The sequence below is a fragment of the Salvelinus namaycush genome, chromosome 28 (assembly GCF_016432855.1).
Source record: "Salvelinus namaycush isolate Seneca chromosome 28, SaNama_1.0, whole genome shotgun sequence".
Classification (NCBI taxonomy): domain Eukaryota; kingdom Metazoa; phylum Chordata; class Actinopteri; order Salmoniformes; family Salmonidae; genus Salvelinus; species Salvelinus namaycush.
In genome coordinates, this window is record NC_052334.1 from 1,733,418 (window position 1) to 1,759,853 (window position 26,436).

The 26,436-nt window shown below is 45.2% G+C and overlaps 1 protein-coding gene across 1 annotated transcript; it reads left to right on the top strand.

The window, feature by feature from the left end:
- Window positions 1-8,743: 8,743 nt before the first annotated feature.
- On the top strand, window positions 8,744-26,087 carry golga5 (golgin A5). Its single transcript, XM_038967007.1, has 13 exons — window positions 8,744-8,914; window positions 9,303-10,022; window positions 10,222-10,458; window positions 10,691-10,910; window positions 11,510-11,633; window positions 14,064-14,267; window positions 14,388-14,558; window positions 15,085-15,213; window positions 18,800-18,898; window positions 19,433-19,658; window positions 22,547-22,646; window positions 23,032-23,095; window positions 23,333-26,087. The coding sequence occupies exons 2-13, from the start codon at window positions 9,311-9,313 to the stop codon at window positions 23,417-23,419; spliced, it is 2,373 nt and encodes a 790-aa protein (XP_038822935.1). The 5' UTR covers window positions 8,744-8,914; window positions 9,303-9,310; the 3' UTR covers window positions 23,420-26,087.
- Window positions 26,088-26,436: the final 349 nt, after the last annotated feature.

A 26,436-nucleotide genomic window follows, 5' to 3' on the forward strand; every position in this document is an offset into this window, starting at 1 on the left:
GTCCCTACAGCAGAGTCCCTACAGCAGAGTCCCAACAGCAGAGTCCCTACAGCAGAGTCCCTACAGCAGAGTCCCAACAGCAGAGTCCCAACAGCAGAGTCCCTACAGCAGAGTCCCAACAGCAGAGTCCCTACAGCAGAGTCCCAACAGCAGAGTCCCAACACCTTACCACTGCTACACCTGGCTATCAGCTGAGCCTTGTCTGGCAGTGAAACAGTTCATTCAGCCTCATTTACTGCCTTTTAAAAGAATATAGCTGATATGGATGACTTGCTTAAACGAATGTGGTTTCTACTGACAATTGAGATGTACAAACTATGACATAAAGGGATGACAAGCGGATTAGAGGCAATCCGTAATTTCGATTAAGACATTAATGAGCGAGCTAGGAGGTCCGTGGCCAATACTAAATACATGCTCTTCAACCGATCGCTGCTCGCACCCGCCCGCCCGACTAGCATTACTACTCTGGACGGTTCTGACGTAGAATACGTGGACAATTACAAATACCTAGGTGTCTAGTTAGACTGTAAACTCTCCTTCCAGACTCACATTAAGCATCTCCAATCCAAAATTAAATCTAGAATCGGCATCCTATTTCGCAACAAAGCCTCCTTCACTCATGCTGCTAAACATACCCTCATAAAACTGACTATCCTACTGATCCTGGACTTCGGCGATGTCATCTACAAAATAGCTTCCAATACTCTACTCAGCAAATTGGATGTAGTCTATCACAGTGCCATCCGTTTTGTCACCAAAGCCCCATATACTACCCACCACTGCGACCTGTATGCTCTCGTTGGCTGGTCCTCGCTTCATATTCGTCGCCAAACCCACTGGCTCCAGGGCATCTATAAGTCTTTGCTAGGTAAAGCACCGCCTTATCTCAGCTCACTGGTCACCATAGCAGCACCCACCCGTAGCACGAGCTCCAGCAGGTATATTTCACTGGTCACCCCCAAAGCCAATTCCTCTTTGGCCACCTTTCCTTCCAGTTTTCTGCTGCCAATGACTGAAACGATTTGCAAAAATCACTGAAGCTTATATCTCCCCCTCTAACTTTAAGCATCAGCTGTCAGAGCAGCTTACCGATCATTGCACCTGTACACAGCTCATCTGTAAATAGCCCACCCAACTACCTCATCCCCATATTGTTATTTATTTTTGCTCTTTTGCAGTATCTCTACCACCAGTATCTCTACTTGCACATCATCATCTGCACATCTATCACTCCAGTGTTAATGCTAAATTGTAATTATTTTGTCACTATGGCCTATTTATTGCCTTACCTCCCTAATCTTACTACATTTGCGCACACTGTAAATAGATTTTTCTATTGTGTTATTGACTGTACGTTTGTTTATTCCATGTGTAACTCTGTGTTGTTGTTTTTGTCGCACTGCTTTGCTTTATCTTGGCCCGGTCGCAGTTGTAAATAAAGGTGAAATAAAAAAATATATAACTATTTGTTCAGCACTTTTGAAATGTACAGTGACAGAATTCAGAGCATGGGCCATTCTTACAGTGTTCTCCCTGTACACCAAGTCAGAACCGTTCCTGTTCAAGTGAGTACAGCACCACAAGGTGAGTCCTAAAATGTATTGTATGCTGCTGGATAGATTATGTAATATGCCAGGGAGATATGTATACTGTAGCTAAGAAAGTAATACTAAGTGTATGTTGTGTTAGTAGCACATGTGCCTCACCCTAATAATTTGGTCTATTTACCCCTCCTAATTTCACCTACTGTTCTGATTTGGTGGTACACATGTAGCATTTAACTTCCTTTTGAGAAATGTAATCTATGAATATTTTAAGAGCTTTCAATGTCTGTTAATATGCCCCCTTTGTGGCGCGGCGGTCCTTCGTGGCGCAAATTTTGTCATCAAACTTTGTCATCAAAGTCTGGCATTCTCTGGATTTATGGTGCTTTCAAGACAACTGGGAACTCTGAAAACATAAAGGTTGAATCATGATGACGTCAGTGATCTTCAGGTCGGAGCTCTCGAAAGAGGCCCGAGTTCCAGATTTACAATTCCGAGTTGGATCAAAGTTCAACATTTATTTTCCCAGTTGTAGCTCGTTTTTCCCCGAGTTCCCAGTTGTCTTGAACTCACTAAAGTCAGAACAGTTGTTTTGAGCACGGCACAAATGACGCCTCATTGACAACATGGCCAATGCTGAATGTTTATCATTTTAAACTAGGTAAAGAGACCCTTAATCTTAGCCTTGGGACCACACAGTCACTCCACTGAATAGCAGGCTAATGATAATGAAGTTAGTCACTGATTCCAAACCACTCATTGTTGAATTTGCGATTTCCAACTTGTTGTGTCATGTTTATGTCCAACGGCCGATGAGCACCGATACGTTTTATCTATAATTTCTCTTCATTTATTTCTCTTCATATGACAAGGATTAAAAATAATTTTCACAGGAGATTGTCGACTTGATTCATGATGATGACTGCTAGCTAAGATTTTGAAAGTAAGATGTTGACATGATCAGTCCAATCAAAGCTGCTGTACATATAACGTGATTTGACGTCATTTTATTTGTGACCAATGACTTTGAGCCTTCTTGGATGGGCACTTCTAATGTAATGCTATGGCAGCACCCAAGGGGCTTGAATTTTCTAGCTCTACCCTTAGACTTGGCGGTGACGTATTGTCCCCATGAGTGACAGAACACTGAGCCAATCACAGCACAACACTTGCCCCACCACCACAGAAAGCACTGAGCTAGGCTGAAACACCTGCATTTTGGAGCTGCCTTACTCAAGAAAACAAAATAGAGACAAAGTTTGTATGAGGCTTTATTAACTCAATGATATATATATGTTTTACATAGTTTGCAAACTGATATGTGACACGTATTAATGCCAAAATGACATGCAAAACAGGCAAACAAAAAATATATATATTTATTTTTTGCAAAACAAATTGGGTCTTAAAGAGCCCACCTGCCCTGAATGACCGGTTGCCACCTGCTCTGAATGACCGGTTGCCACCTGCTCTGAACGACCGGTTGCCACCTGCCCTGAACGACCGGTTGCCACCTGCCCTGAACGACCGGTTGCCACCTGCCCTGAACGACCGGTTGCCACCTGCCCTGAACGACCGGTTGCCACCTGCCCTGAACGACCGGTTGCCACCTGCCCTGAATGACCGGTTGCCACTGGGAATAAATCATGCTAAACGAGGTTGGAATGTTCTTACAGAAATTCAACAAAGAACAATAATTTGTTAATTTCACAAATCTGTTGAAATCCCACTGGATGTATTAGACTTTAGAATTGCATTGGGGTCATCCTTATTTCACTGTACAGCCTTACCTATGGACTGTAGATCAATGACATGGTATATCAGTCTACTCAGTGACAGAGTGGCAACCGGTCATTCAGAGAACATTAGCGTGGTATATTAGGTAGCCACTTGTTGTTCTCCTATTGAAATAACAAGCTAGACCCACCCTCTTTCTTTCTACCTGTCCTTGTTTTGTATGTCTTGTTTTGTAATAATTGTTTTGTACCCAGAACTCTGGATCTTTTTATTTCTGTCTGCTCTTTTATGTTTAGTTAAAAATTGTATACCTGCCTTTCATACCTATACACCATTCCTGTGTGTGTTCAATAAAAAATATTTGAACGAGAAATAACAAGCTAGCCAGCTTCTTAACCCTGTTGCCATAAAACGAACGTTATAAGCAGCCAGCTAGCTTCATCTGGCTAGAATGGTTTGACCGGACCGTGTTATGTGTTGTGAAGGTAGCTACAATAGTGGAATTTGCCTGTCGCCTTCAAAATAAAAGTCCCTATTCGAAAGTGATACAGAAGGTTACAATTGGTGGAATCATGCCATATTTAGACGAGATAATGTTAAACAAGGTTAGAGTGTTGGAATGTGGAGCAATGAAATGGGGGTATCAGTCTACTCGGTAACAGAACACAACTGGTGAAGAGTTTAATAATTACTAGCGTCATAGTTATTAGCGTCATAGCCCTTATTTACAAGCATTTCGCTACACCCTCATTAACATATGCTAAATATGTGTATGTGACCAATAAAATTGTATTTGATTATTGTAGGACTTTGAATGTGGGAAATCATCACCCCAATCTGCCTATTGTGCATGTTGACATTCACATTACACTGTACAGCCTTACCCAAGGATTGGGGATCAATTAAATGGGGTAACAGTCTACTCCAGGGGTCTCCAACCTTGTTCCTGGAGAGCTACCATCCTGTAGGTTGTCGCTGCAACCCAGGTTGTGACTAACCTTGTTCAGCTTATCAAACAGCTAATTATTAGAATCAGGTGTGCTAGATAAGGGTTTGAGTGAAAACCTACAGGATGGTAACTCTCCAGGAAGAGGGTTGGAGAGCCCTGGTCTACTCAGTACCCAAGTGCTTTTTTCCCCCAACGTCCTACTCAGAGTTATCAGGATCCAAAACATCCAAATTGTATTGTATTTCCTCTGGAACAGTGTTCAATACACATAGTAGGTTGACAGGTACAATAAATGTGGCTCAATTCACAGTGGTTTCAGAGTCCCGCAATAAGCTAATACTTACTCAAATGGATTTGGACCTAGACTTGGCATTCCGGTACCGCTTGCCGTGCGGTAGCAGAGAGAACAGTCTATGACTAGGGTAGCTGGAGTCTTTGACCATTTTTAGGGCCTTCCTCTGACACCACCTGGTATAGAGGTCCTGGACGGCAGGAAGTTTGGCGCCAGTGATATACTGGACCGTTCGCACTACCCTCTGTAGTGCCTTGCGGTCAGAGGCTGAGCAGTTGCCATACCAGGCAGTGATGCAACCAGGCAGTGATGCAACCAGTCAGGATGCTCTCGATGGTGCAGCTGTAGAACCTTTTGAGGATCTAAGGACCTATGCCAAATCTTTTCAGTCTCCTGAGGATGAATAGGTTTTGTCGTGCCCTCTTCACGACTGTCTTGGTGTGCTTGGACCATGTTAGTTTGTTGGTGATGTGGACACCAATGAACTTGAAGCTCTCAACCTGCTCCACTGCAGCCCACTGAGAATGGGGGCGTGCTCAGTCCTCTTTTTCCTGTAGTCCACACTCATCTCCTTTGTCTTGATCACGTTGAGGGAGAGGTTGTTGTCCTGGCACCACACGGTCAGGTCTCTGACCTCCTCCCTATAGGCTGTCTCGTCGTTGTCGTTGATCAGGCCTACCACTGTTGTGTCATCAGCAAATTGAATGATGGTGTTGGTGCCTGGCCGTGCAGTCATGAGTGAACAGGGAGTACAGGAGGGGACTGAGCACGCACCCCTGAGGGGCCCCTGTATTGAGAATCAGTGTGGCGGATGTGTTGTTGCCTACCCTTACCACCTGGGGGCGGCCCGTCAGGAAGTCCAGGATCCATTTGCAGAGGGAGGTGTTTAGTCCCAGGGACCTGAGCTTATTGATGAGCTTTGAGGGCACTATGGTGTTGAACGCTGAGCTGTAGTCAATGAATAGCATTCTCACATAGGTGTTCCTTTTGTCCACGTGGGAAAGGGCAGTGTGGAGTGCAATGGAGATTGCATCATCTGTGGATCTGTTGGGGCGATATGCAAACTGGAGTGGGTCTCGGGTTTCTGGGATGATGGTGTTGATGTGAGCCTTGACCAGCCTTTCAAAGCACTTCATGGCTACAGACGTGAGTACTACGGGTCGGTAGTCTTTTAGGCAGGTTACCTTAGTGTTCTTGGGCATAGGGACTATGGTGGTCTGCTTAAAACATGTTGGTATTACAGACTTGGGACAGGGAGAGGTTAAAAATGTCAGTGAAGACACTTGCCAGTTGGTCAGTGCATGCTCGCAGTACACGTCCTGGTAATCCGTCTGGCCTTGTGAATGTTGACCTGCTTAAAGGTCTTACTCACATCGGCTGCGGAGAGTGTGATCACACAGTCTTCTGGAACAGCTGGTACTCTCATGCATGTTTCAGTGTTATTTGCCTCAAAGCGAGCATAGAAGTAGTTTAGCTCATCTGGTAGGCTTGTGTCACTGGGCAGCTCTCGGCTGTGCTTCCCTTTGCAGTCTGTATTGGTTTGCAAGCCCTGCCACATCCAACGAGCGTCAGAGCCGGTGTAGTACGATTTGATCTTAGTCCTGTATTGACGCTTTGCCTGTTTTGATGGTTCGTCGGAGGGCATAGCGGGTTAGAGTCCCGCTCCTTGAAAGCGGCAGCTCTAGCCTTTAGCTCAGTGCGGATGCTGCCTGTAATCCATGGCTTCTGGTTGGGGTATGTACGTACAGTCACTGTGGGGACAACGTCATCAATGCACTTATTGATGAAGCCAATGACAGATGTGGAGTACTCCTCAATGCCATCGGAGGAATACCCTGAACATATTCCAGTCTGTGCTAGCAAAACAGTCCTGTAGCTTAGCATCTGCTTCCTCTGACCACTTTTTTTTATTGATCTAGTCACTGGTGCTTCCTGCTTTCATTTTTGCTTGTAAGCAGGAATCAGGATATAATTATGGTCAGATTTGCCAATGTAACAGTATAACTTTAGTACGTCCCCTCGCCCCGACCCGGGCGCGAACCAGGGACCTTCTGCACACATCAACAACTGACGCCCACGAAGCATCGTTACCCATCGCTCCACAAAAGCCGCGGCCCTTGCAGAGCAAGGGGAAACACTACTTCTAGGTTTCAGAGCAAGTGACGTAACTGATTGAAACGCTATTAGCGCGTACCCACTAACTAGCTAGCCATTTCACATCCGTTACACTCACCCCCCTTTCAACCTCCTCCTTTTCCGCAGCAACCAGTGATCCGGGTCAACAGCATCAATGTAACATTATAACTTTAGTACGTCCCCTCGCCCCAACCTCGGGCGCGAACCAGGGACCCTCTGCACACATCAACAACGGTTGCCCACGAAGAATCGTTACCCATCGCTCCACAAAGGCCGCGGCCCTTGCAGAGCAAGGGGAAACACTACTTCTAGGTTTCAGAGCAAGTGACGTAACTGATTGAAACGCTATTAGCGCGTACCCGCTAACTAGCTAGCCATTTCACATCCGTTACACCAAATGGAGGGCGAGGGAGAGCTTTGTATGCGTCTCTGTGTGTGGAGTAAAGTTGGTCCAGAGTTCTTTTTCCTCTGGTTGCACATTTAACATGCTGATAGAAATTTGGTAAAACGGATTTAAGTTTCCCTGCGTTAAAGTCCCCGGCTACTAGGAGCGCCACCTCTGGGTGAGCGTTTTCTTGTTTGCTTATGGCGGAATACAGCTCATTCAATTAATTCAGTGCCAGCCTCTGACTGTAGTGGTATGTAAACAGCTACAAAGAATACAATCTCGGTAGGTAATGTGGTCTACAGCTTATCATGAGATACTCTACCTCAGGCGAGCAATAGCTCAAGACTTCCTTGTACATCATGCACCAGCTGTTGTTTACAAAAATACATAGTCCTCCGCCCCTTCTCTTACCAGACGCCGCTGTTCTATCCTGCTGGTACAGCATATAACCAGCCAGCTGTATGTTGATGTTGTCGTCGTTCAGCCACGACTCTGTGAAGCATAAGTTGTTTCAGTTTTTAATGTCCCGTTGGTAGTTTAATCTTCAGCGTAACTCGTCGATTTTATTGTCCAAAGATTGCACGTTTGCTAGCAGATTGGAGGGAGAAGTGGGGGTTTATTCGATCGCCTACGAATTCTCAGAAGGCACCCTGACCTTCGTGCCCTCTTTCTCCACCTCCGCCTAACAAAATAAGTTACAAACAACGCAAATAAACAATTTTTAAAAACACATTCAACTGGGGGCATCTAAAACGTCTGCCATCCTGTCCGGCGCCCTTTTACAGGGATTACATGAGGGATTTGGACAACTGATATTAAAATAAAAATGAATATGACACATTTTTCAAATCAATATTAAGGAAATAATAATAATCAAAACACAATGCAATATTTTATTTATTTATTTAACTAGGCAAGTCAGTTAAGAACAAATTCTTATTTATAATGACGTCCTACCTCGGACGACGCTGGGCTAGTTGTGCACCGCCCTATGGGACTCCCAATCACGACCGGATGTGATACAGCCTGGATTCGAACCAAGGACTGTAGTGACACCTCTTGCACTGAGATGCAGTGCTTTAGACCGCTGCGCCACTCGGGAGCCCTAATATCACAATGGTCAACAATTTCTTTCCAGAAATGTGTTTAAAACCAATTATTTGTTATAACTAAGCCAAGATAGACCATTGCCTGTCGTTTCCAATGGGAGCAAATGAATCATAGTGGGCATACCCAAGTACGAGTTATCGAGATCCTATTGGTGGGTTCTATCATTATTTGCATATTTCAGTTAGGGAACGCCTACACTGAAGTGCTCGTGTGCAATAATTCAATTCGCCCTTGCACTCCATCTAAACAACAAACACATTTTAAACTTTGGAAAATGGTAAAGTCTACAAACTTAGCCCTCTCTGTTCGTAACATATTCTAGTTTTGGGAACACAAAACGGTATTGAGATCAAATGTTTAATGATGAGAATATTTGCAGAATGTCTGCCAAATTCCATCACATTCCATCTCCCCCCCACTTGGATTCCTCTCATCACCTTGGTGGTGAGTGGACATGCCAACCGGATACTTCAGATTTATACATTCGGTGAAACATCTGGTTTACTGTTCTATCTGTGTCAAAATTCTGACAGCTGGGTTGTATTTTAATCAGGCATCGAGATAGGCGTTCTATTTTTGGGGGTCCTTGCGTTAGTTCCTGGTCCACGTATGAGACAGATCCAAACGCAAATATTTAGCTAACAAAGATTTACCAGATAATGTGTAAATGTGACACTATAGTCTATCTGTTGATGATTCATCCCGGTCTATAAACTGTCTGGGATATTTTTAGTTTTTGACGTCGCTGTTATACGGTAAGTCGACTAGCTAGTTAGCGCTAATGGATGCTAGTATGTTCAAATAGTTTAGTTGTCGAACCCTGTGTAATCCACCCCTGATTTATGCCGAAAGCTGAAAGTTGATATCTCAGTATGTTGTTAAACCTACCCACACAGACCATTTATACTATTTTGAGGGTTAACTTAGTGATCACCCGGATTTCTAGCTAGCCTTCAAAGATGTTAGCAAGATTGTTGATGTTATGGCTATCTGTTGGACGGTAGAAGCTATGTCATAACATTATGCATTATCTTTTGGTTTTAGGGGAACGTCTTTTGACATACACATGAGATTTTGTCACAAAAAGCTATTTATTGTTATTTAATTTCTGAATCTGACAAACTGATTAATTTGTGTTTCTAGGATGCAGAATGTCTTGGTTGGCTGACCTGGCAGGGAAAGCTGAAGACTTCCTGAATAAAGTGGATGCAGGAGCTGCCAGCCTGACCAAACCCCAAGGCCGCACCTCCTCCTTCTCCTCAGCCTATGATGCTCCTGACTCCACCGAAACCTCTCAGTACAGTAGCACTGGCTACAGCACCAACACATCAGACACACAGCAACACCCCTATGGGAACGCCACCTCCCACAATGCACCAGGATCTGGTTTCATTACTGCAGCTGCTGGCAACATAAAAAAATCCAAAGGATCCCTGTTGACTAGCTCAGCCACAGTCTCCCCTACCAGCACCCTTCCCCTGGGGTCTTCCAGCACTGCCTCCTCCTCCAGCTCCATCAAACCCTCCTCCAGCTTTGTGAGGCCCAGTAAGAAGAGTCAGAGTGAGCAAGATGTGGATGATGACCTGTTGTTTGACTTCCTTAACAGCTCAGAGCCTCTGGCGGCCAACGAGAGGAGGGAGGTCAGACCAAGAGATCCTCTCAGAGTGTCTCCTGAAGGATCAGGCTCCCCCCAGCCAGCACCTCCTGCTTTGGCTGCTGCCCCCCTCATGGTCCCCTCAGCCCCCTCCACACCCCCCTCTCTACGGGGCATGTCTCGGTCCTCCAGCTACAGCTCTCTATCCACCAGTACTCACAGTGCCAAAACAGGGGGTTCAGAGGATGGCTCTGCCAAAGAAAGTCAAGGTACTGACACTTCAACTGGTAATGTTTAATGTCAAGGAACATACGTGTATGCCTTTTTTGTTCTTTTATCTCAATGTTTGGTCGACGACATACAAGTTTATGGAATAATCAACACAGTGTTCTTGTTAACAATTTCTAATTTAAGTCAGTTCAACGTTCCCTCCTTTATATGTATTCTCTCTTTCTCTTTTTTCCCCAGACACACCTGATGGTTCTGACTCTGGGTTGGCGGTTCCCCAGTCTATCACCTACCTATCAGAGTCTCCGGCCACATACGAGGCCCCTCCCCCAGCCCTGGCCCCGCCCCCTATAGAGGAGCAGCAGAGTCAGATGATGTCCAGTCTGCGTTTGGAGAACCAGCTACTGAGGTCAGAGGTCACCTCCCTTAACCAGGAACTGGCATCCATCATCCAGAGAGCCAAAGACACTCAGGAGGGTGAGAGAGAAGACTGAGGAAGGAGACTCATGTCCGGTCCCACATCTGTTTCTGCTGTCTTGCCAACTCCTATGGTCGTTGTCATGCCGATGGATGTTGTCTTGCCAAGACAGCGCTGACAGATCTGGGACCAGGTTATCCTCATGTATGTGTAGCAGACACCAAAAATAATGTGGTTTGGTTATGTCTGTCGTGGGCGTAACTGTATGGTCATAAATCTCTTTTCCTACAGAATTGAACCAGACACGGTTACGCACAGAGAAGTGGAATTCGGACCAGTCTCGCACAGACCGCACGGTCAGGGAGCTGCGGTCGCAGGTTGATGACCTCACAGAGGCCCTCGGCGCTAAGGACGGGCAGTTGGCCGTGCTGAAGGTCAGGCTAGATGAGGCAGATCAGTTACTGAAGTCACGGAGCTCTGCTTTGGAGGAGGCTCAGACTGAGAGGTCCCGGTATGTTTACAATCTTTGTAGATGGATAGGCCTGGAAGTACTAAATCTGTCTGCTTCATTCATTATTAGTAAAAGACAACTACATTTGTCAGAAGTCCAGGTATGTTTAATTAACCAAATCTTTGTGAATGAATAGATCCAGTCAATGAGGCTGTCCTACTGCCTCAACGTTTACATATTAGTAAAAAATATATATTTTGTTAAAAGTCTGAGAATAATCAACATCCAACAGTGGTTACATGGGTAGAAATGTTGTTGGCTCCGGAGGCTCTGTGTGAGGGGCTCTCTGAATAGCTAGTCTATGTGTAACGGAGGTAAGAACGTGCCGGAAGCTCACTCCACAGCTAGCTTTAAATGTCGCCCAATGAAGCTATTGAATCGGATCCTTTTCTGTTGAATCGGATCCTTTTCTGTCGGACAACCGGTTGGTACGTTGTCAAGGAGGCCGGTCATGTGTCTTTATGATCAGAGGACCACTGGTCCGAGCCCGGTGACTAAGGGAACCCGGGACAGTGGAGGAAGCGAAGCTGTTAGCATCAACTGAAGTTGGTTTTGCACTAGGGAGACAACAACTAACTTTGTACCCCCATCGTGTCCAGGATCCTCCAGGACCACACAGAAGGAAGCAGTATGCAGTCCCAGGCCATGACGACCATGCAGGAGAGACTGAGGGAGGCAGACATGGCTCTACGCAGGGAACAGGACGGCTATAGACAGATGCAGGTAGATATATACACACACACACACACACACACACACACACACACACACACACACACACACACACACGGTCCCGACTCTCAAGTACACATTGATATTTGTTTAAAAAAAATGATGAATCTTTAATCTGTCAAATACAAATGAAGGATGGCATGTGTAACTAGTGGAAACGGGGCACGTTCTTCATGTACAGTACATTCAGAAAGTATTCAGACCCCTTGACTTTTTCCACATTTTGTTTTACGTTACAGCCTTATTCCTAATCAATCTACACACAATACCCCATAATAACACATTTACATCAGTATTCAGACCCTTTACTCTGTACTTTGAAGAAGCACCTTTGGCAGAGGTAATAGCCTCAAGTCTTCTTGGGTATGACGCTACGTACCCGGGGCGGCAGGTAACCTAGTGGTTAGAGCGTTGGGCCATTAACCGAAAGGTTGCTAGATTGAATCCCAGATCTGACCAGATAAAAATCTGTCGATCTGCCCCTGAACGAGGCAGTTAACCCACTGTTCCCCGGTAGGCCGTCATTGTAAATAAGAATTTGTTCTTAATTGACTTGCCTAGTTAAGTAAAGGTTAAATACATTTTTTTTTAAATACAGACTTGGCACACCTGTATTTGGGGAGTTTCTCCTATTCTTCTCTGCAGATTCTCTCAAGCTCTGTCAGGTTGGATGGGGAGTGTCGCTGCACAGCTATTTTCAGGACTCTGCAGAGATGTTCAATCGGGTTCAGGTCCGGTCTCTGGCTGGGCCACTTTAGGACATTCAGAGACTTGTCCCGAAGTCTTGGCTGTGTGCTTAGGGTCGTTGTCCTGTTGGAAGGTGAACCTTCCCCACAGTCTGAGGTCCTGAGGGCTCTGGAGCAGGTTTTCATCAATGATCTCTCTGTAATTTGCTCTGTTCATCTTGCCCTCGATCCTGACTAGACTCCCAGTCCCTGCCGCTGAAAAACATCCCCATAGCATGATGCTGCCACCACCATGCTTCACCGTAGGGATGGTGCCAGGTTTCCTCCAGATGTGACACTTGGCATTCAGGCCAAAGAGTTCAATCTTGGTTTCATCAGACCAGAGAATCTTGTTTCTCATAGTCTGAGTTCTTTAGGTGCCTTTTGGCAAACTCCAAGCAGGCTGTCATGTGCCTTTTACTGAGGAGTGGCTTCCATCTGGCCGCTCTACCATAAAAGCCTGATTGGTAGAGTGCTGCAGAGATGGTTGTCCTTCTGGAAGATTCTCCCATCTCCACAGAGGAACTCCACAGCTCTGTCAGAGTGATCATTGGGTTCTTGGTGACCTCCCTGACCAAGGCCCTTCTCCCCCGATTGCTCAGTTTTGACCGGGCGGCCAGCTCTAGGAAGAGTCTTGGTGGTTCCAAACTTCTTCCATTTAAGAATGATGGAGGCCACTGTGTTCTTGGGGACCTTCAATGCTGCAGAAATGTTTTGGTACCCTTCCCCAGATCTGTGCCTCGACACAATCCTTTATTTAATTTAAAAAAATATTTATTTTTACTTTTCTCCCCTTTTGTCTCCCCAATTTCGTGGTATTTAATTGGTAGTTACAGTATTGTCTCATCGTTGCAACTCCCGTACGGACTCGGGAGAGGTGAAGGCCGAGAGCCGTGCGTCCTCTGAAACACGACCAAACCAAGCCGCACTGCTTCTGGACACAACGCCCACTTAACCCGGAAGCCAGCCACACCAATGTGTCAGAGGAAACACCGTTACACCTAGCGACTGTGTCAGCGTGCACTGAGCCCGGCCCGCCACAGGAGTCGCTAGAGTGCGATGTGACAAGGACATCCCTGCCGACCAAACCCTCCCTAACCTGAACGACACTGGGCCTATTGTGCGCCGCCCCATAGGTCTCCCGGCTGCGACAGAGCCTAGACTCTAACCAAGATCTCTAGTGGAACAGCTAGCAACTGCGATGCAGTGCTTTAGACCACTGCGGCACTCGGGAGGCCCTGCCTCGACACAATCCTGTCTCGGTGCTCTACGGACAATTCCTTCGACCTCATGACTTGGTTTTTGCTCTTGACATGCACTGCCAACTGTGGGACCTAAGATGTGTGTGTACCTTCACAAATCATGTCCAATCAGGTTGTAGAAACATCTCAAGGATGATCAATGGAAACAGGATGCACCTGAGTGCAATTTCGAGTCTCATAGCAAAGTGTCTGATTACTTATGTAAATAATGTATTTCTGTTTTTTTATTTTGAATAAATATGCAAAAAATATATATTTTTGCTTTGTCATTATGCGCTATTGTGTGTAGATTTTGATTTTGTTTTATTTAATACATTTTAGAACAAGGCTGTAATGTAACAAAATGTGTAAAAAGTCAAGGGGTCTGAGTACTTTCCGAAATGCACTTTAAGTCAATCATAGACTATAACGTGTCGTCTCCTTGGTTCCCACAGAGTGAGTTTGCGGTGCGGCTATCCAAGGTTGAGACTGAGAGGCAGACACTGGCGGAGGCTGTGACGGGCGCAGAGAGACGGGCGTCGGAGGATAAGCACCGGGTCGAGGACCTCCAACAGCAGATGAGGAGTGCCCGGAACGCAGCCGAGACGGCCAAGCAGGAGTTACACGACTATAAACACAAGGCCTCCCGCATACTACAGGTAAGAGACAGACTCTTATATCTGTCACATGTTGGAGATTTAGGACACAACTCACTATTTCCTTTCTAATGCTTTTGTTTTGTTGTACCGTGTGTGTGTGTGTGTGTGTGTCCTCTCCAGTCCAAAGAGAAGCTGATCAGCAGCCTGAAGGAGGGGTCAGGCCTGGATGGTCTGGAAGGAGGAGGAACGGGAGCTTTGGAGCTGGAGGAGCTCAGACATGAGAAGGAGCTGCAGAGAGATGAGATCCAGAAACTACAGGGACAGATGCAGACGCTCCGAGCTGAGATACAGGTGAGAAGGGACTGGAGATGGTTTCAATGATATATCCCTCTCTCTAGGCCGACTCTCTCTAGGCCGACTCTCTCTAGGCCGACTCTCTCTCGGCCCGACCCTCTCTAGGCCGACTCTCTCTCGGGCCGACTCTCTCTCGGGCCGACCCTCTCTCTCGGGCCGACCCTCTCTCTCGGGCCGACCCTCTCTCTCGGGCCGACCCTCTCTCTCGGGCCGACCCTCTCTCTCGGGCCGACCCTCTCTCTCGGCCCGACCCTCTCTCTCGGCCCGACCCTCTCTCAGGCCGACCCTCTCTCGGGCGACCCCCCCTTAGCACACATGCAAAGCAACTTACAGTACAGTGTGAGTGCATACAATTCTTTAGTATGTTGATGTGATTCCTGCAGTATCCCTGCGGGAATTGAACTCCTCACCTTGCCGTTGCTAGCACCAACTGAGCCACGCAGGACATGCTTACTTCAAGACAACCTTGGTGGCTGGATGACCTGGCTGTAAGAGTGAGATGTTGTGACCTTTCTTCTCCCAGGACTTGGAGGTGGCGGCCCTGACTGAGGCAGAGACGTGGCGAGAGCAGCAGCTGGAGATGCAGGAGCAACAGGCTCGACAGACCAGAGCCAAGCAGGAAGTGGAGGCCGAGGTGGAGCGCTACAAACAGGTAGCAGAATATATCTTATTATACCACGCCGTTGTTGAATACTCCTTTCTGATTGGCTTGAAGGGCATTCTAGAGCATGCGTTATTTCCCTGTAATGTACAGTGTAATTCAATGGCTTATGGTTAAGGAGGTTTCCCGTTTCTGCACGACTTAGATTTTTTTAAATAAATAAAAAATGAAATTCTGGAATTTTTTTGGCGTTAATTGTTTACTTTGTTTGCTCAGAATGTTCACGTAATAATTTTCTACGACCAGCAAACACTTCAGCGAACTGTATAAGATCATAAGCCAGCTAGAATCCTCTCACCCGTATGCAGTCTTTATTGTTGCTGGTGACCAAAATAATCGCCGACATGCCCCACAAAAATGATCCAGCAGACGACCACACCGGGTTTCGCTCCTATCAGGGTAAAAACAAGTAGTGGCTCCTGTGGGGCACGCGATCACCACGAATTCCCGGGTTCCTGTTGCGTCATGCTGATGGTAGAGTCGGGATTTGGCCCCATCCTGCCATCCTGCCTGGTTAATGGTACAGGCTTGTGGGGAATGTTTTTCTGGCACACGTTAGGTCTCTAAATACCAATTGAGCAATGTTTCCATGCCTCAAAGAATTCAGGCTGTTCTGGAGGCAAAAGGGGTTCCAACCAGGTACTAGATGGGTGTACCTAATAAACTGTGTGTACATCAGTCACAGGCTTTATTAGGAAATGTGTTGATGATGTTGAACCCACAATAACAATCTGGACATACTCCAACCAATAGAAATCTGTTAAATGTCAGCAGAACGAACCCTGATGACTCTGTGACCTGCGATGCGTACAAGGCAAGCAGGTACAAGCTCCGCAAAATCCATTAGGGAAAAGACAATACAGACTCAAACTTGAATTGATGTTCAACTCAAGACTCACGTCGCATGTGCCAAGCACTACAGATTACAAAGGCAAATACAGGTGTGGTGCCCCCCGAAGCCTCCCTCCCAGACGAGCTTAAAGCACCTGACGACCAGGTGCTTTCACTCGGCGCACAATTGGCCCAGCGTCGTCCTGCTTAGGGGAGGGCTTGGCCGGCAGGGATATCCTAGTCCCATCGCTCTCTAGCGACTCCTGTGGCGGGCTGGGAGCATGCACGCTGACACGGTCGCCAGGTGACCGGTGTTTCCTCCGACACATTGGTGTGGCTGGCTTACGGGTTAAGCGGGCATTATGTCAAGAAGCAGTGCGGCTTGGTTGGGTTGTGTTTCAGAGGACGCACGGCTCTCGACCTTCGCCTCTCTCGAGTCCGTACGGGAGTTGCAGCGATGAGACAAGACTGTAACTACCAATTGGATACCGCAAAACTGGGGAGAAAAAAGGGTAAAAGTAATAAAAATAAAAATAAAAGAATGCTGTTCATTAACTACAGTTCAACATTCAACACTATTGTTCCCTCCAAGCTCGACACCAAGCTCAGAGCCCTGTGTCTGAACACCACCCAGTGCAACTGGATTCTGGTCTTACTGACGAGCAGACCACAGGCTGTGTTTTTTGGCAACAACACCTCCTCCACACTGACTCTTAACACAGGAGTCCCCCAGGGATGTGTCCTCAGTCCTCTGCTGTACTCCCTGTTCACCCACGACTGTGAGACTTTGCACGACACCTACTCCATCATCAAGTTTGCTGACAACACCACGGTTGTAGGCCTGATAACCAACAACGATGAGTCAGCCTTTAGGGAAGAGGTCAGTGAACTGGCATTGTGGTGTCATGACAACAACCTCTCCCTCAATGTCAGCAAAACAAAGTTGATTGTTGACTTCAGGAAGCAGAGGGGAACATGCCCCCCGATTCACATCAATGGGACTGCAGTAGAGAGAATCACGAGTTTAAAGTTCCTCTGCGTCCACATCACCAAGGACTTGTCATGGACTAACAACACCACTCTTGTCAAGAGGACGCAACAGCGTCGCTACTTCCTAAGGCGGCTGAATAAATTCGGCATGCCAACCCCGGATCCTCACCGAATACTACCGCAGCACCGTCGAGTGTGTCCCGACCAATAGCATCACGGCCTAGTAAGGGAATTGCTCCATACACGACCGCAAGGCCCTGGTGCAGATGGCTCAGTACATCACTGGGGCTATGTTCACACCCATCCAGGAAATCTACTCAAAATGGTGTCTGAGGAAGCATCATCAAGGACCCCACATACCCCAGCCACGAGCTGTTCTCTCCCTTACCGTCGGGCGGACAGTATCGGAGCAGGAGGTCTGATACCAACAGGTTCAGAGACAGTTTCTATCTACAAGCCATCAGACTGCTGAACACATCTCAACAGGACTAACCTCCTGCTCTGATTCTCCACACCTCAGCGCTCGGTCACTCACACTCACACACACACACAGTCATACACAAAGTATGTGGCCGCTTTTTCAGCCACACCCGTTGCTGACCGGTGTATAAAATCGAGTACACAGCCCAGCAATCTCCGTAGACGAACATTGGCAGTTGAATGGCCTTACTGAAGGATGCCACCTTTCCAACAAGTCAGTTTGTCAAATTTCTTCCTTGCTAGAGCTGTCCCGCTCACCTGTAAATGCTGTTATTGTGAAGTGGAAATGTCGAGGAGCAACAACGGCTCAGGCGCAAAGTGGTAGGCCACACAAGCTCACAGAACGGGACCGCCAAGTGCTGTCTTCGGTTACAACACTCGCTACCTAGTTCCAAACTGCTTCTGGAAGCAACATCGGCAAAAAAAACTGTTCGTCGGGAGCTTCATGAAATGGGTTTCCATGTCCGAGCAGCCGCACACAGGCCTAAGATCACCATGCGCAATGCCAAGCATCGGCTGGAGTGGTATATGCACAGAGCCCTGACCTCAACTCCATCGAACACCTTTGGGATGAATTGGAACGCCGACTGTGAGCCAAGCCTAATCGCCCAACATCAGTCCCCAACCTCACTAATGCTCTTGTGGCTGAATGGAAGCAAGTCCCCTCAGCAATGTTCCGACATCTAGTGGAAAGCCTTCCCAGAAGAGTGGAGGCTGTTATTGCAGCAAAGAGGGGGGGGGGGCCAACTCCATATTAATGCCCATGATTTTGGCATGAGATGTTCGACGAGCAGGTGTTCACATATGTTTGGCCATGTGGTGTACGTTCACGCTACACACATCACATCTGTTGCTACCAGACTCTTATTATAGTGCTCAGTTTATACACTGCCCCATCCCCCCCTTCCCCAATACACCTGTAAATATTATAAATTGTGCCTTCCTGTATTATACCGATGCTAAAATGTGTATTATATTATTTTGTATTGTTTTATTTTCTTATTGTTGCATTGTCGAAGGAACCCGCAAGTAAGCATTTCATTGGACGATGTCTACCAAGCGTATCCAATGCATCCGACTAATAAAACGTTAAACTTGGGTCCTATTCATTAAGGTGTGCAACGGAAAACATTATGAAACGTTTTGCGATGGGAAATGTGTTTTGTTTCTTATTCGACCACATGTCCAGGTAGTCCATGCCTGTTTCTTTCTCTGTATCTGGGCTAAAGGGAACTTTTTAAGTGTGTGTGTGTGTGTGTGTGTGTGTGTGATGTAGGAGCTACAGTATGTAGAGGAGGAAAACCACCGTGCCAAGACCACACTACAGAGTCGCATCAAGGATCGGGAGGATGAGATACAGAAACTCAGAAACCAGGTATATAGACATACCAGTTAAAGTCGGAAGTTTACATACACTTAGGTCGGAGTCATTTAAAACTCGTTTTTCAACCACTCCACAAATTTGGTGTTAACAAACTATAGTTTTGGCAAGTCGGTTAGGACATCTTACTTTGTGCATGACACGAGTACCGTAATTTTTCCAACAATTGTTTACAAGTCCTCAACTGGCAGCTTCATTAAATTGTACCTGCAAAGCACCAGTCTCAACGTCAACAGCGAAGAGCCGACTCCGGGATGTTGTATATGACAATAAAGTTCACATTTTATTTATTTATATATATATATAAAATGTGACCTTTTATTGACATTCTACTGCATTGTTAGGAGCTAGGAACATAAGCATTTCATTGCACGAGTTATGACGTGCTAAATTGTATACGACCAATACGCTTATTTGATTTTAGAAGAAGCACAAGTAATGTTACATTTCCCTGTCCCGCCCTCTTTTTTTTTTGTCCCCCCCCCCCCCCCCCCCCCCCCCCCCCGCCTCACCATCCTGCCTCCCTAGCTGACCAATAAGGCTCTGAGCAGCAGTAGCCAGGTGGAGCTAGAGAGCAGGTTACACCAGCTGACGGAGACTCTGATCCAGAAACAGACCATGCTGGAGTCCCTGGGAACAGAGAAGAGCTCACTGGTCTTCCAGCTAGAGAGGCTTGAGGCCCAGCTGAAGAGCGTCCAGGGAGAAGGGCAGACCGGGGGGCCGGCCATTAACATGAGCAGCATGGAGAGCCCAGGTGAGGCTGGGGCTGTTTAAAAAAAAAAATACCACCCAATTTCGTACACTATTTTTGACCAGCTCAGGTGAGACTGATGTCATGTGGATGGATATGATTATGTAGCCTGGTTGTCCCAGATATGTTAATAATGTGTAACCAACTCCTTCAGGTCTGGGTCCAGGCTAAGGGTCAGGGTGGGGAATTATTATTTTTGGGGAAAGAACAAACTCCATGCTACTCTTGAATGTCTAAAACTGGATAAAGTAGAAATTATAATGGACCTTTTTTAATATATATTTTTTTTAAACAGCCCTTTTTTTGCTGGCCTGCAAATTGTTTTTGACGAACAAATCGGTCTGAAAATTAATCTGTGCTTCCCTCTGCTGAATTTTGAAATCCTGGTGTTGCCCTGGAGACAAAATGTTTGCCAACCCCCTGGACTAGTTGGTTAAAGTACTTAAAGTAGTACCTTTCTTGATGCTAAACTAACTTTATTTGACAGATCGTCAAATAAAAACATTGATTTGAGAATTTTGGGAAGCTTTTTTTTATTTTATCAGATGAACAAGCACTCAACACTTTGCTCAAGCTCTTTATTTATTTTTATTTTTTTGTTTTCTTCAGGTGGCCACTCAAATTGTTGGTATATGTAAAGCGTTTCCCACACTGGGAGCAGAGGTAGGGTCTCTCCCGTGGGAAACTCTCTTGTGCTTACTGAGCGTGAAGGAATGACGGAATCTCTTTACACACTCTGTAGAAGAGAAGGGTACTACTTCTGTGTGGATCTGCTGGTGGCTTGTAAGATCACTGGTGTTTTCGGCAAGTGTCTTCCCACATTCAGTGCTAAGGGCGTTCTCATGTGTGCCGTGCCTCGTGTCTCTCTTAAGTTTGCGCTGCTAGTGAAACTCGTCCCACACTCATCACAGGTGGTCTTTAACCCAGTGTGGATCATCATGTGTTTTATCAAGCTCATCTTTTCAACGAAGATGTACCACATTGTTGGCAACAGTGGGGGGTTTTCCTCCTGTGTGGATTATCTTGTGCCTACTGAGAGAGAGTGTGTGTTTTGTTCACATCATTTCCATGTGTTTTGGTGGGTTGGGAACCTGTTTTGTTCACATCATTTCCATGTGTTTTGGTGGGTTGGGAACCTGTTTTGTTCAGATCTGTGCATTTAGGATGTCCTTTATCTGACATCGTAGTGCATTTGTACTTTAGAGACAAACTCCCATCCTTCTCTCATCCTCAAACTCACTTAACAACAAGACATCGGCTCGTTTTCATTTCGATGTTCAGATTCCTGTATAATCCCTTTTGATTCTCCAAGTCTATTCAACAAGACATCGGCTCGTTTTCATTTCGATGTTCAGATTCCTGTATAATCCCTTTTGATTCTCCAAGTCTATTCAACAAGACATCGGCTCGTTTTCATTTCGATGTTCAGATTCCTGTATAATCCCTTTTGATTCTCCAAGTCTATTCAACAAGACATCGGCTCGTTTTCATTTCGATGTTCAGATTCCTGTATAATCCCTTTTGATTCTCCAAGTCTATTCAACAAGACATCGGCTCGTTTTCATTTCGATGTTCAGATTCCTGTATAATCCCTTTTGATTCTCCAAGTCTATTTAAAAAGTAATTGAAGCATTCAGTCAGGTGACTTTTCAAACCCGCTTCTATCGCTTCAGTTTTGATTTGAAAATTAGTCTAAGGCCCAGGAGTAATACTTATGTGTTGACAACATGTGACCAGGCTTCTTCACACTCCTGTCTGGGGGAAAAATGCCTGTTTGTTGGTCAGCGGCTGGTCCAGAATCAGGCTCACTTTTCACAAAAACAGGAAGCAGGGAGGAAAGGCTGGTTCCGGTGAACAAATCACAGCTCACCTCACAGCTAGATCCAATATGAAAGCACACAACAAAAGTGTTATTCCATGTGGAATTGACTAAACATGGCCATGACATTAATACTTTAGTTTACAACAGACAACATTCTCTAGATTTTTCTACAGAAGCTTTTTAGACATCTGAAATATTTCAGAGAAATATTTCATCAAAGAAATATGTAGATAAAAAAATTAAAATAATTTGCTGTGTGTGTGTGTGTGTGCGCGCTCACTGCTCAGAATAACAACTTCAATATTAATTTGAGTCTTCACAACGTTTTTTCAGAGATTTAAAAAACAAGATTACATTAAACATGACAACCAACAGAACTAAACAAAACAGATTCACTTTCAGTTCTCTACTCTCTTACAATGTTTCATTATACCTAAAGTTATTTTGTTTTTGTCCTTTAAGTTTACTGTAGTATAGTGTATCGGAGGCTTTACAGCAACACCACAAGAGAAATACAGCAACAACACAAGAAAGCAGAATCAAAATGCCCAGAATCCAGTTGTACATCGGAAGGACTCATAGATTCACCATATTGTTTTTTTTACATTGACACTTCTCGGAGGAACAGCAAGATTAGGGGGAACAGCAAGATTAGGGGGAACAGCAAGATTAGGGGGAACAGCAAGATTAGGGGGAACAGCAAGATTAGGGGGGACAGCAAGATTAGGGGGAACAGCAAGATTAGGGGGAACAGATAGTAAAAAGGAGCCCGGTGTTGTATAGAAGTCTTCTCCCTTGTTCTTAAATATAGCACTAATTTTCTCCAGTGGTAGTTGGACTTATTAAAGAGCTCACAATTCCACTGATTTTTATTGTTTGTGGCTGGTCTTTTTATCCAGTTCTAGAGAATGTATTTTCAGGCCACAGAGACATTTTTTTTGAAGGAGATTTGAGCAGATTTTGGGGAAGCTGAGATGTTACTAGTAAAAGATGTGAGATTTGTTTCATGATTTCACCATAACCTCTTGGATGGCAGGACTGAAAATACCTTTATGTTAACGTCACACAGGGACACGACAGAGGAACGCACCAATCCTATTCAACGACCACGACAGTCCAGGAGTGTATGGCCAGGTACGCAAGGCAGCCAGCACCATCGACCGGTTCAGGTGAGCTATTATACCAGAGGGTTGGCTTTATCAAAACATACTTTTGTGTAGTGTGATCTTAAAAAATGCTTTATTCAGACAGTACAGAAACAGGGGTAGACAGGCCAGACAGGGCAATCTACCACAAGACCTTCAAGGCTCTTATCAGTATCAGGAATGTTACCATACAACTGTACCTCAAGTTAAGTTTGAGGAATTGTTTGGTATTGTTAACTTGTCACAATACATGAGCTGTTTGTTAAAGAGCAGTGGAATTTCATTCTCGTTCTATATGTTTCAATGCTTTTTTCATATTTTATAGGCACGAATGTTTACCATTCAACCACACGAGTGTCACACATTTATATCTCACCTCGACAATAATCTGAAAATCTTGTCCTTCCAGCATCCGATTAGGAATCTTCCTGAGACGCTACCCCATGGCTCGGGTTTTTGTAATACTTTATATGGTGAGTGTCTTTTGCTCTAATGCAACTTGTGTATTGCAACTACTATAATTACTGTACATGTAACGCTAACCAAAATATAAGTTGAAATTCTCTATTCCTTTTTAACTGAATAAAACCAATGAAAACCAGTATAAAACTCTTGCTGTTTAAAAAAAAAAAAAAAAAGTCGTTTTACACAGTCTTTTGTTCAATATAAATGTGTCACAATAATCTTTTAAAGCCCAGTTTTTTTTTCAGGCACTACTGCACCTATGGGTCATGGTCGTTCTGTTGACCTATTCCCCAGAGATGCATGAGATCCACGACCATCCTGCAGGGAGATAGAACACAAGGCCTGAACGATGTCATGATAGAGCTTTATTATATATATGTTGTTGTGATCTGGGGTAAGGTGAAGAGATTAGTTCCCTTTGTCATCGAAGACTAGCCTGGTGCCAGATCTGTTTGTGCTGTTTAGACCTGCCTACCATGCACGCAACTTTAGGTCAAAAGTACGCTGGTATGGGGGGACCCTTTAACACAAATGGGCTTTTAGTCGGCGAATTGTGGCTTTTGACTCAACCGTGTGAAGTTGGAGCTGAGCCAATCAGAGGACATGGGCGAGGAGGGAAAATCGCGATCTCTCAGCTACAGGCCGTAACCCTAAAGTCACAGCACTGTGACGACCCTGGGTTTATAAGCGCGGATATCGACTCTGCCGTTCGAGCATGCTTTTGCGGCACAGTCGATAGCGCGCCGGACCTCGGGCCTAGAAGGTCGAGGGTTCGAGACCTGCTCCCTGCTGTTTCATTACAGTACTATTTCCCTCTCTCAGGCTGGATGGCAGCTCTCCGCCACGTCCGTTGATACCACTGATGTGTGAGGAAAAGGGGTAGGGAAAAATGGAGAACGAATTGTTTTGCCCAATACATTTTTCCAAAATAGTGTGTTTAGTCAAGCACATAACCACTATTCTTTTGTAGTTCGCTCCTTGGTTAAGGCGTCATTACGACGAAAGTAGTTAGCTACAGCATTTATTAAACGAACCGTGAACATTCTCTTGACCGCGCATGCTTTGATCTCCGCAACAGCGCGTTGACGAGCAAGGGGAAATGTGCGCGTCGCTGCGTGGATGGAAAACGGTCGTGGCAGGGGAGAGCTCCTCCGACGGTACCGTCCTTCACAGAAAGTTCTGTTAGACGTTTTAACGATTAGTAGGCCAATGTTAATCAATCAGTTTCTTGATCTGTCCTCTTGATGTAGCTAGATGTCAACAGTAGGCTGGCTAATGCTGTGGTAAATCAATTCACCAATGACAACGAGGCATGTTGAATGAATGTTAGGCTAGTATTCAGGCCTGATGGATTAGATCAAGGATAGAGATCTGAAACCAGCTCCGATAGCCCTAGTTGTTTCATAGTCTATATAGCCCACAGTAAGCTAGACTAATACATTGCATCCAGTAATTTAATTATTCAGAATTCTCCCCGAACAAAATGAAGAAGCCAGTCTACACTTTCAATAGACTCTATTCCACATAAAGACATCTATTCATTAGAATTACCCCTAAATTGAACCTAGAAAAATGTGAAAGTGTCATTGAGACCAGCTTAATTTGATTTAGGATCAAACACAAGACTACATTTGATATAATTTAAGACTAGGTTTCAGGAAATGGCAGTTTAAAGTTTTTTTTATTTTTTAATTGCAAAATGGCGTCTGTGGTGCCGCGCTGAAGACATACTTCAAGGTTGGCAGGTCTGTGTTTTGCCAGCTCCGTTCTCCGTTGGCATGACAATGACCATAGGAGTTGGCTAGAAAGCACACCTAGATCTGAGACCAAAGGCTAGTTGGAGTAGGGATGGAGCAAGCTGCCGATTTAATGACTCAATAAGCACAGAACTGACATGCTAGCTACTCTATGGGACACTGACTGACTTAGGATCACTTTTCCCTGTTATCCACCTCCTAAGGGTTGACAAAATTCTTGTAACGTTCCCCAAAATTCAGGTTTTCCAGACATTCTCTTTAGAGGTTTCCTGGAATCAGAATAACCAAGGAGGGAATCCACTAACTGGAATCCTCCAACTACGATTTCTGGGAAACCTGGGAATTTGGAGAAAGTTACTAGTATTGTGCAACTCCCCCTGTCCCCCCCTGTCCTCTCCACTGTCACATCCCCTGTCCCGTCCCATGTCCCTCCCCCTGTCCCCCCCGTCCTACCTAAAGATCCACAGGTCAGTCACAGTAGAATGGGGTTTTATAGCTGTTATGCAGTCAGATGCTGATGGGTGGTGCAGTGATGACGGCATATTCATTACAGTTATATTAATTTATCCTTATCCCCTTCTCCTGTATGATGTTACCCTCCCCATCTTAAATCTGTTAAGTTTATTTTCCCCATAGAAACTTATGTTTCCATTCACAGTTTTTATGTGAGTAAAGTCATACCTATATAAAAAAAAAAAAGATAATGAAAGCTGGGATGGAAACCGAAAAGTTTCGGTACAATTGTATAAATGCCGACAGATAATTTGTTTGTTCAATATGGTGGGTCCTTTTTTGTGTCGGTAAAATGTATTGTGTGTGAGAAATGGCAGTGGAAACGTCCTTTTTATGCGAAAAATGTTGATATAATAACTATCATATCGACGTAAACTTTGGAGTCACGCAATGATATGGTGTGTGTGATCCTTCCACTACGACTCGGAAAACCATGCAGTTTATTAGGCTACAGATGAAATGGGTTGAACTTCACAGGGTGGTGAAAAAGTGCACGGTGAAAAAGTGCACGGTGATCTTGAGGCACGTATCCAATAAATATCGAGGGTCTTACTCTGGTGACATGATGATCGACGCTTGACTGCTGTTTTGACAAATAAACATTTGCATATTTTCTTTTATGCGGATTCTAGAATATTCACATGAAAATCTGTCTCTCCAATTGGATGGAAACTTAGCTACTGAGGATTATTTAAATGTGAAAAGGATTATTTTAATAAACATCAAACCTGAAGATTAAAAACACTGTTTTTGTTTCATCTGTCTGTGGATGCATAAATGATTTGCTTCAGTTTAAAACACAACACTGCTTTTCTTAGCAGTGTATACTTGCCTGACAGGAAATTGCCATGCTGTAGATGAATTATAGTAGATTCCTCCTTAGAAACTATCGTGGGCCTACATACCCTGTTGGAACAACCAGAGGTGAGTCCCTGCTAACACTGGCCTGGCCAAAACTCATCTACCTGACCCTACATACACTACATGACCAAAAGTATGTGGACACCTGCTCATTATACATCTCAATCCAAAATCATGGGAAATAATATGGAGTTGGTCCCCCTTTTTGCTGCTATAAC

What these genes read in the sequence shown, in the direction of transcription:
- golga5 (XM_038967007.1), top strand. Translation starts at nt 9,311, where the DNA reads ATGTCTTGGTTGGCTGACCTGGCAGGGAAAGCTGAAGACTTCCTGAAT. An exon ending in AGGCCTCCCGCATACTACAG is followed by an intron (nt 14,268 to 14,387) that starts GTAAGAGACAGA and finishes TGTCCTCTCCAG; the next exon opens with TCCAAAGAGAAGCTGATCAG. An exon ending in GAGCAGCATGGAGAGCCCAG is followed by an intron (nt 19,659 to 22,546) that starts GTGAGGCTGGGG and finishes AACGTCACACAG; the next exon opens with GGACACGACAGAGGAACGCA.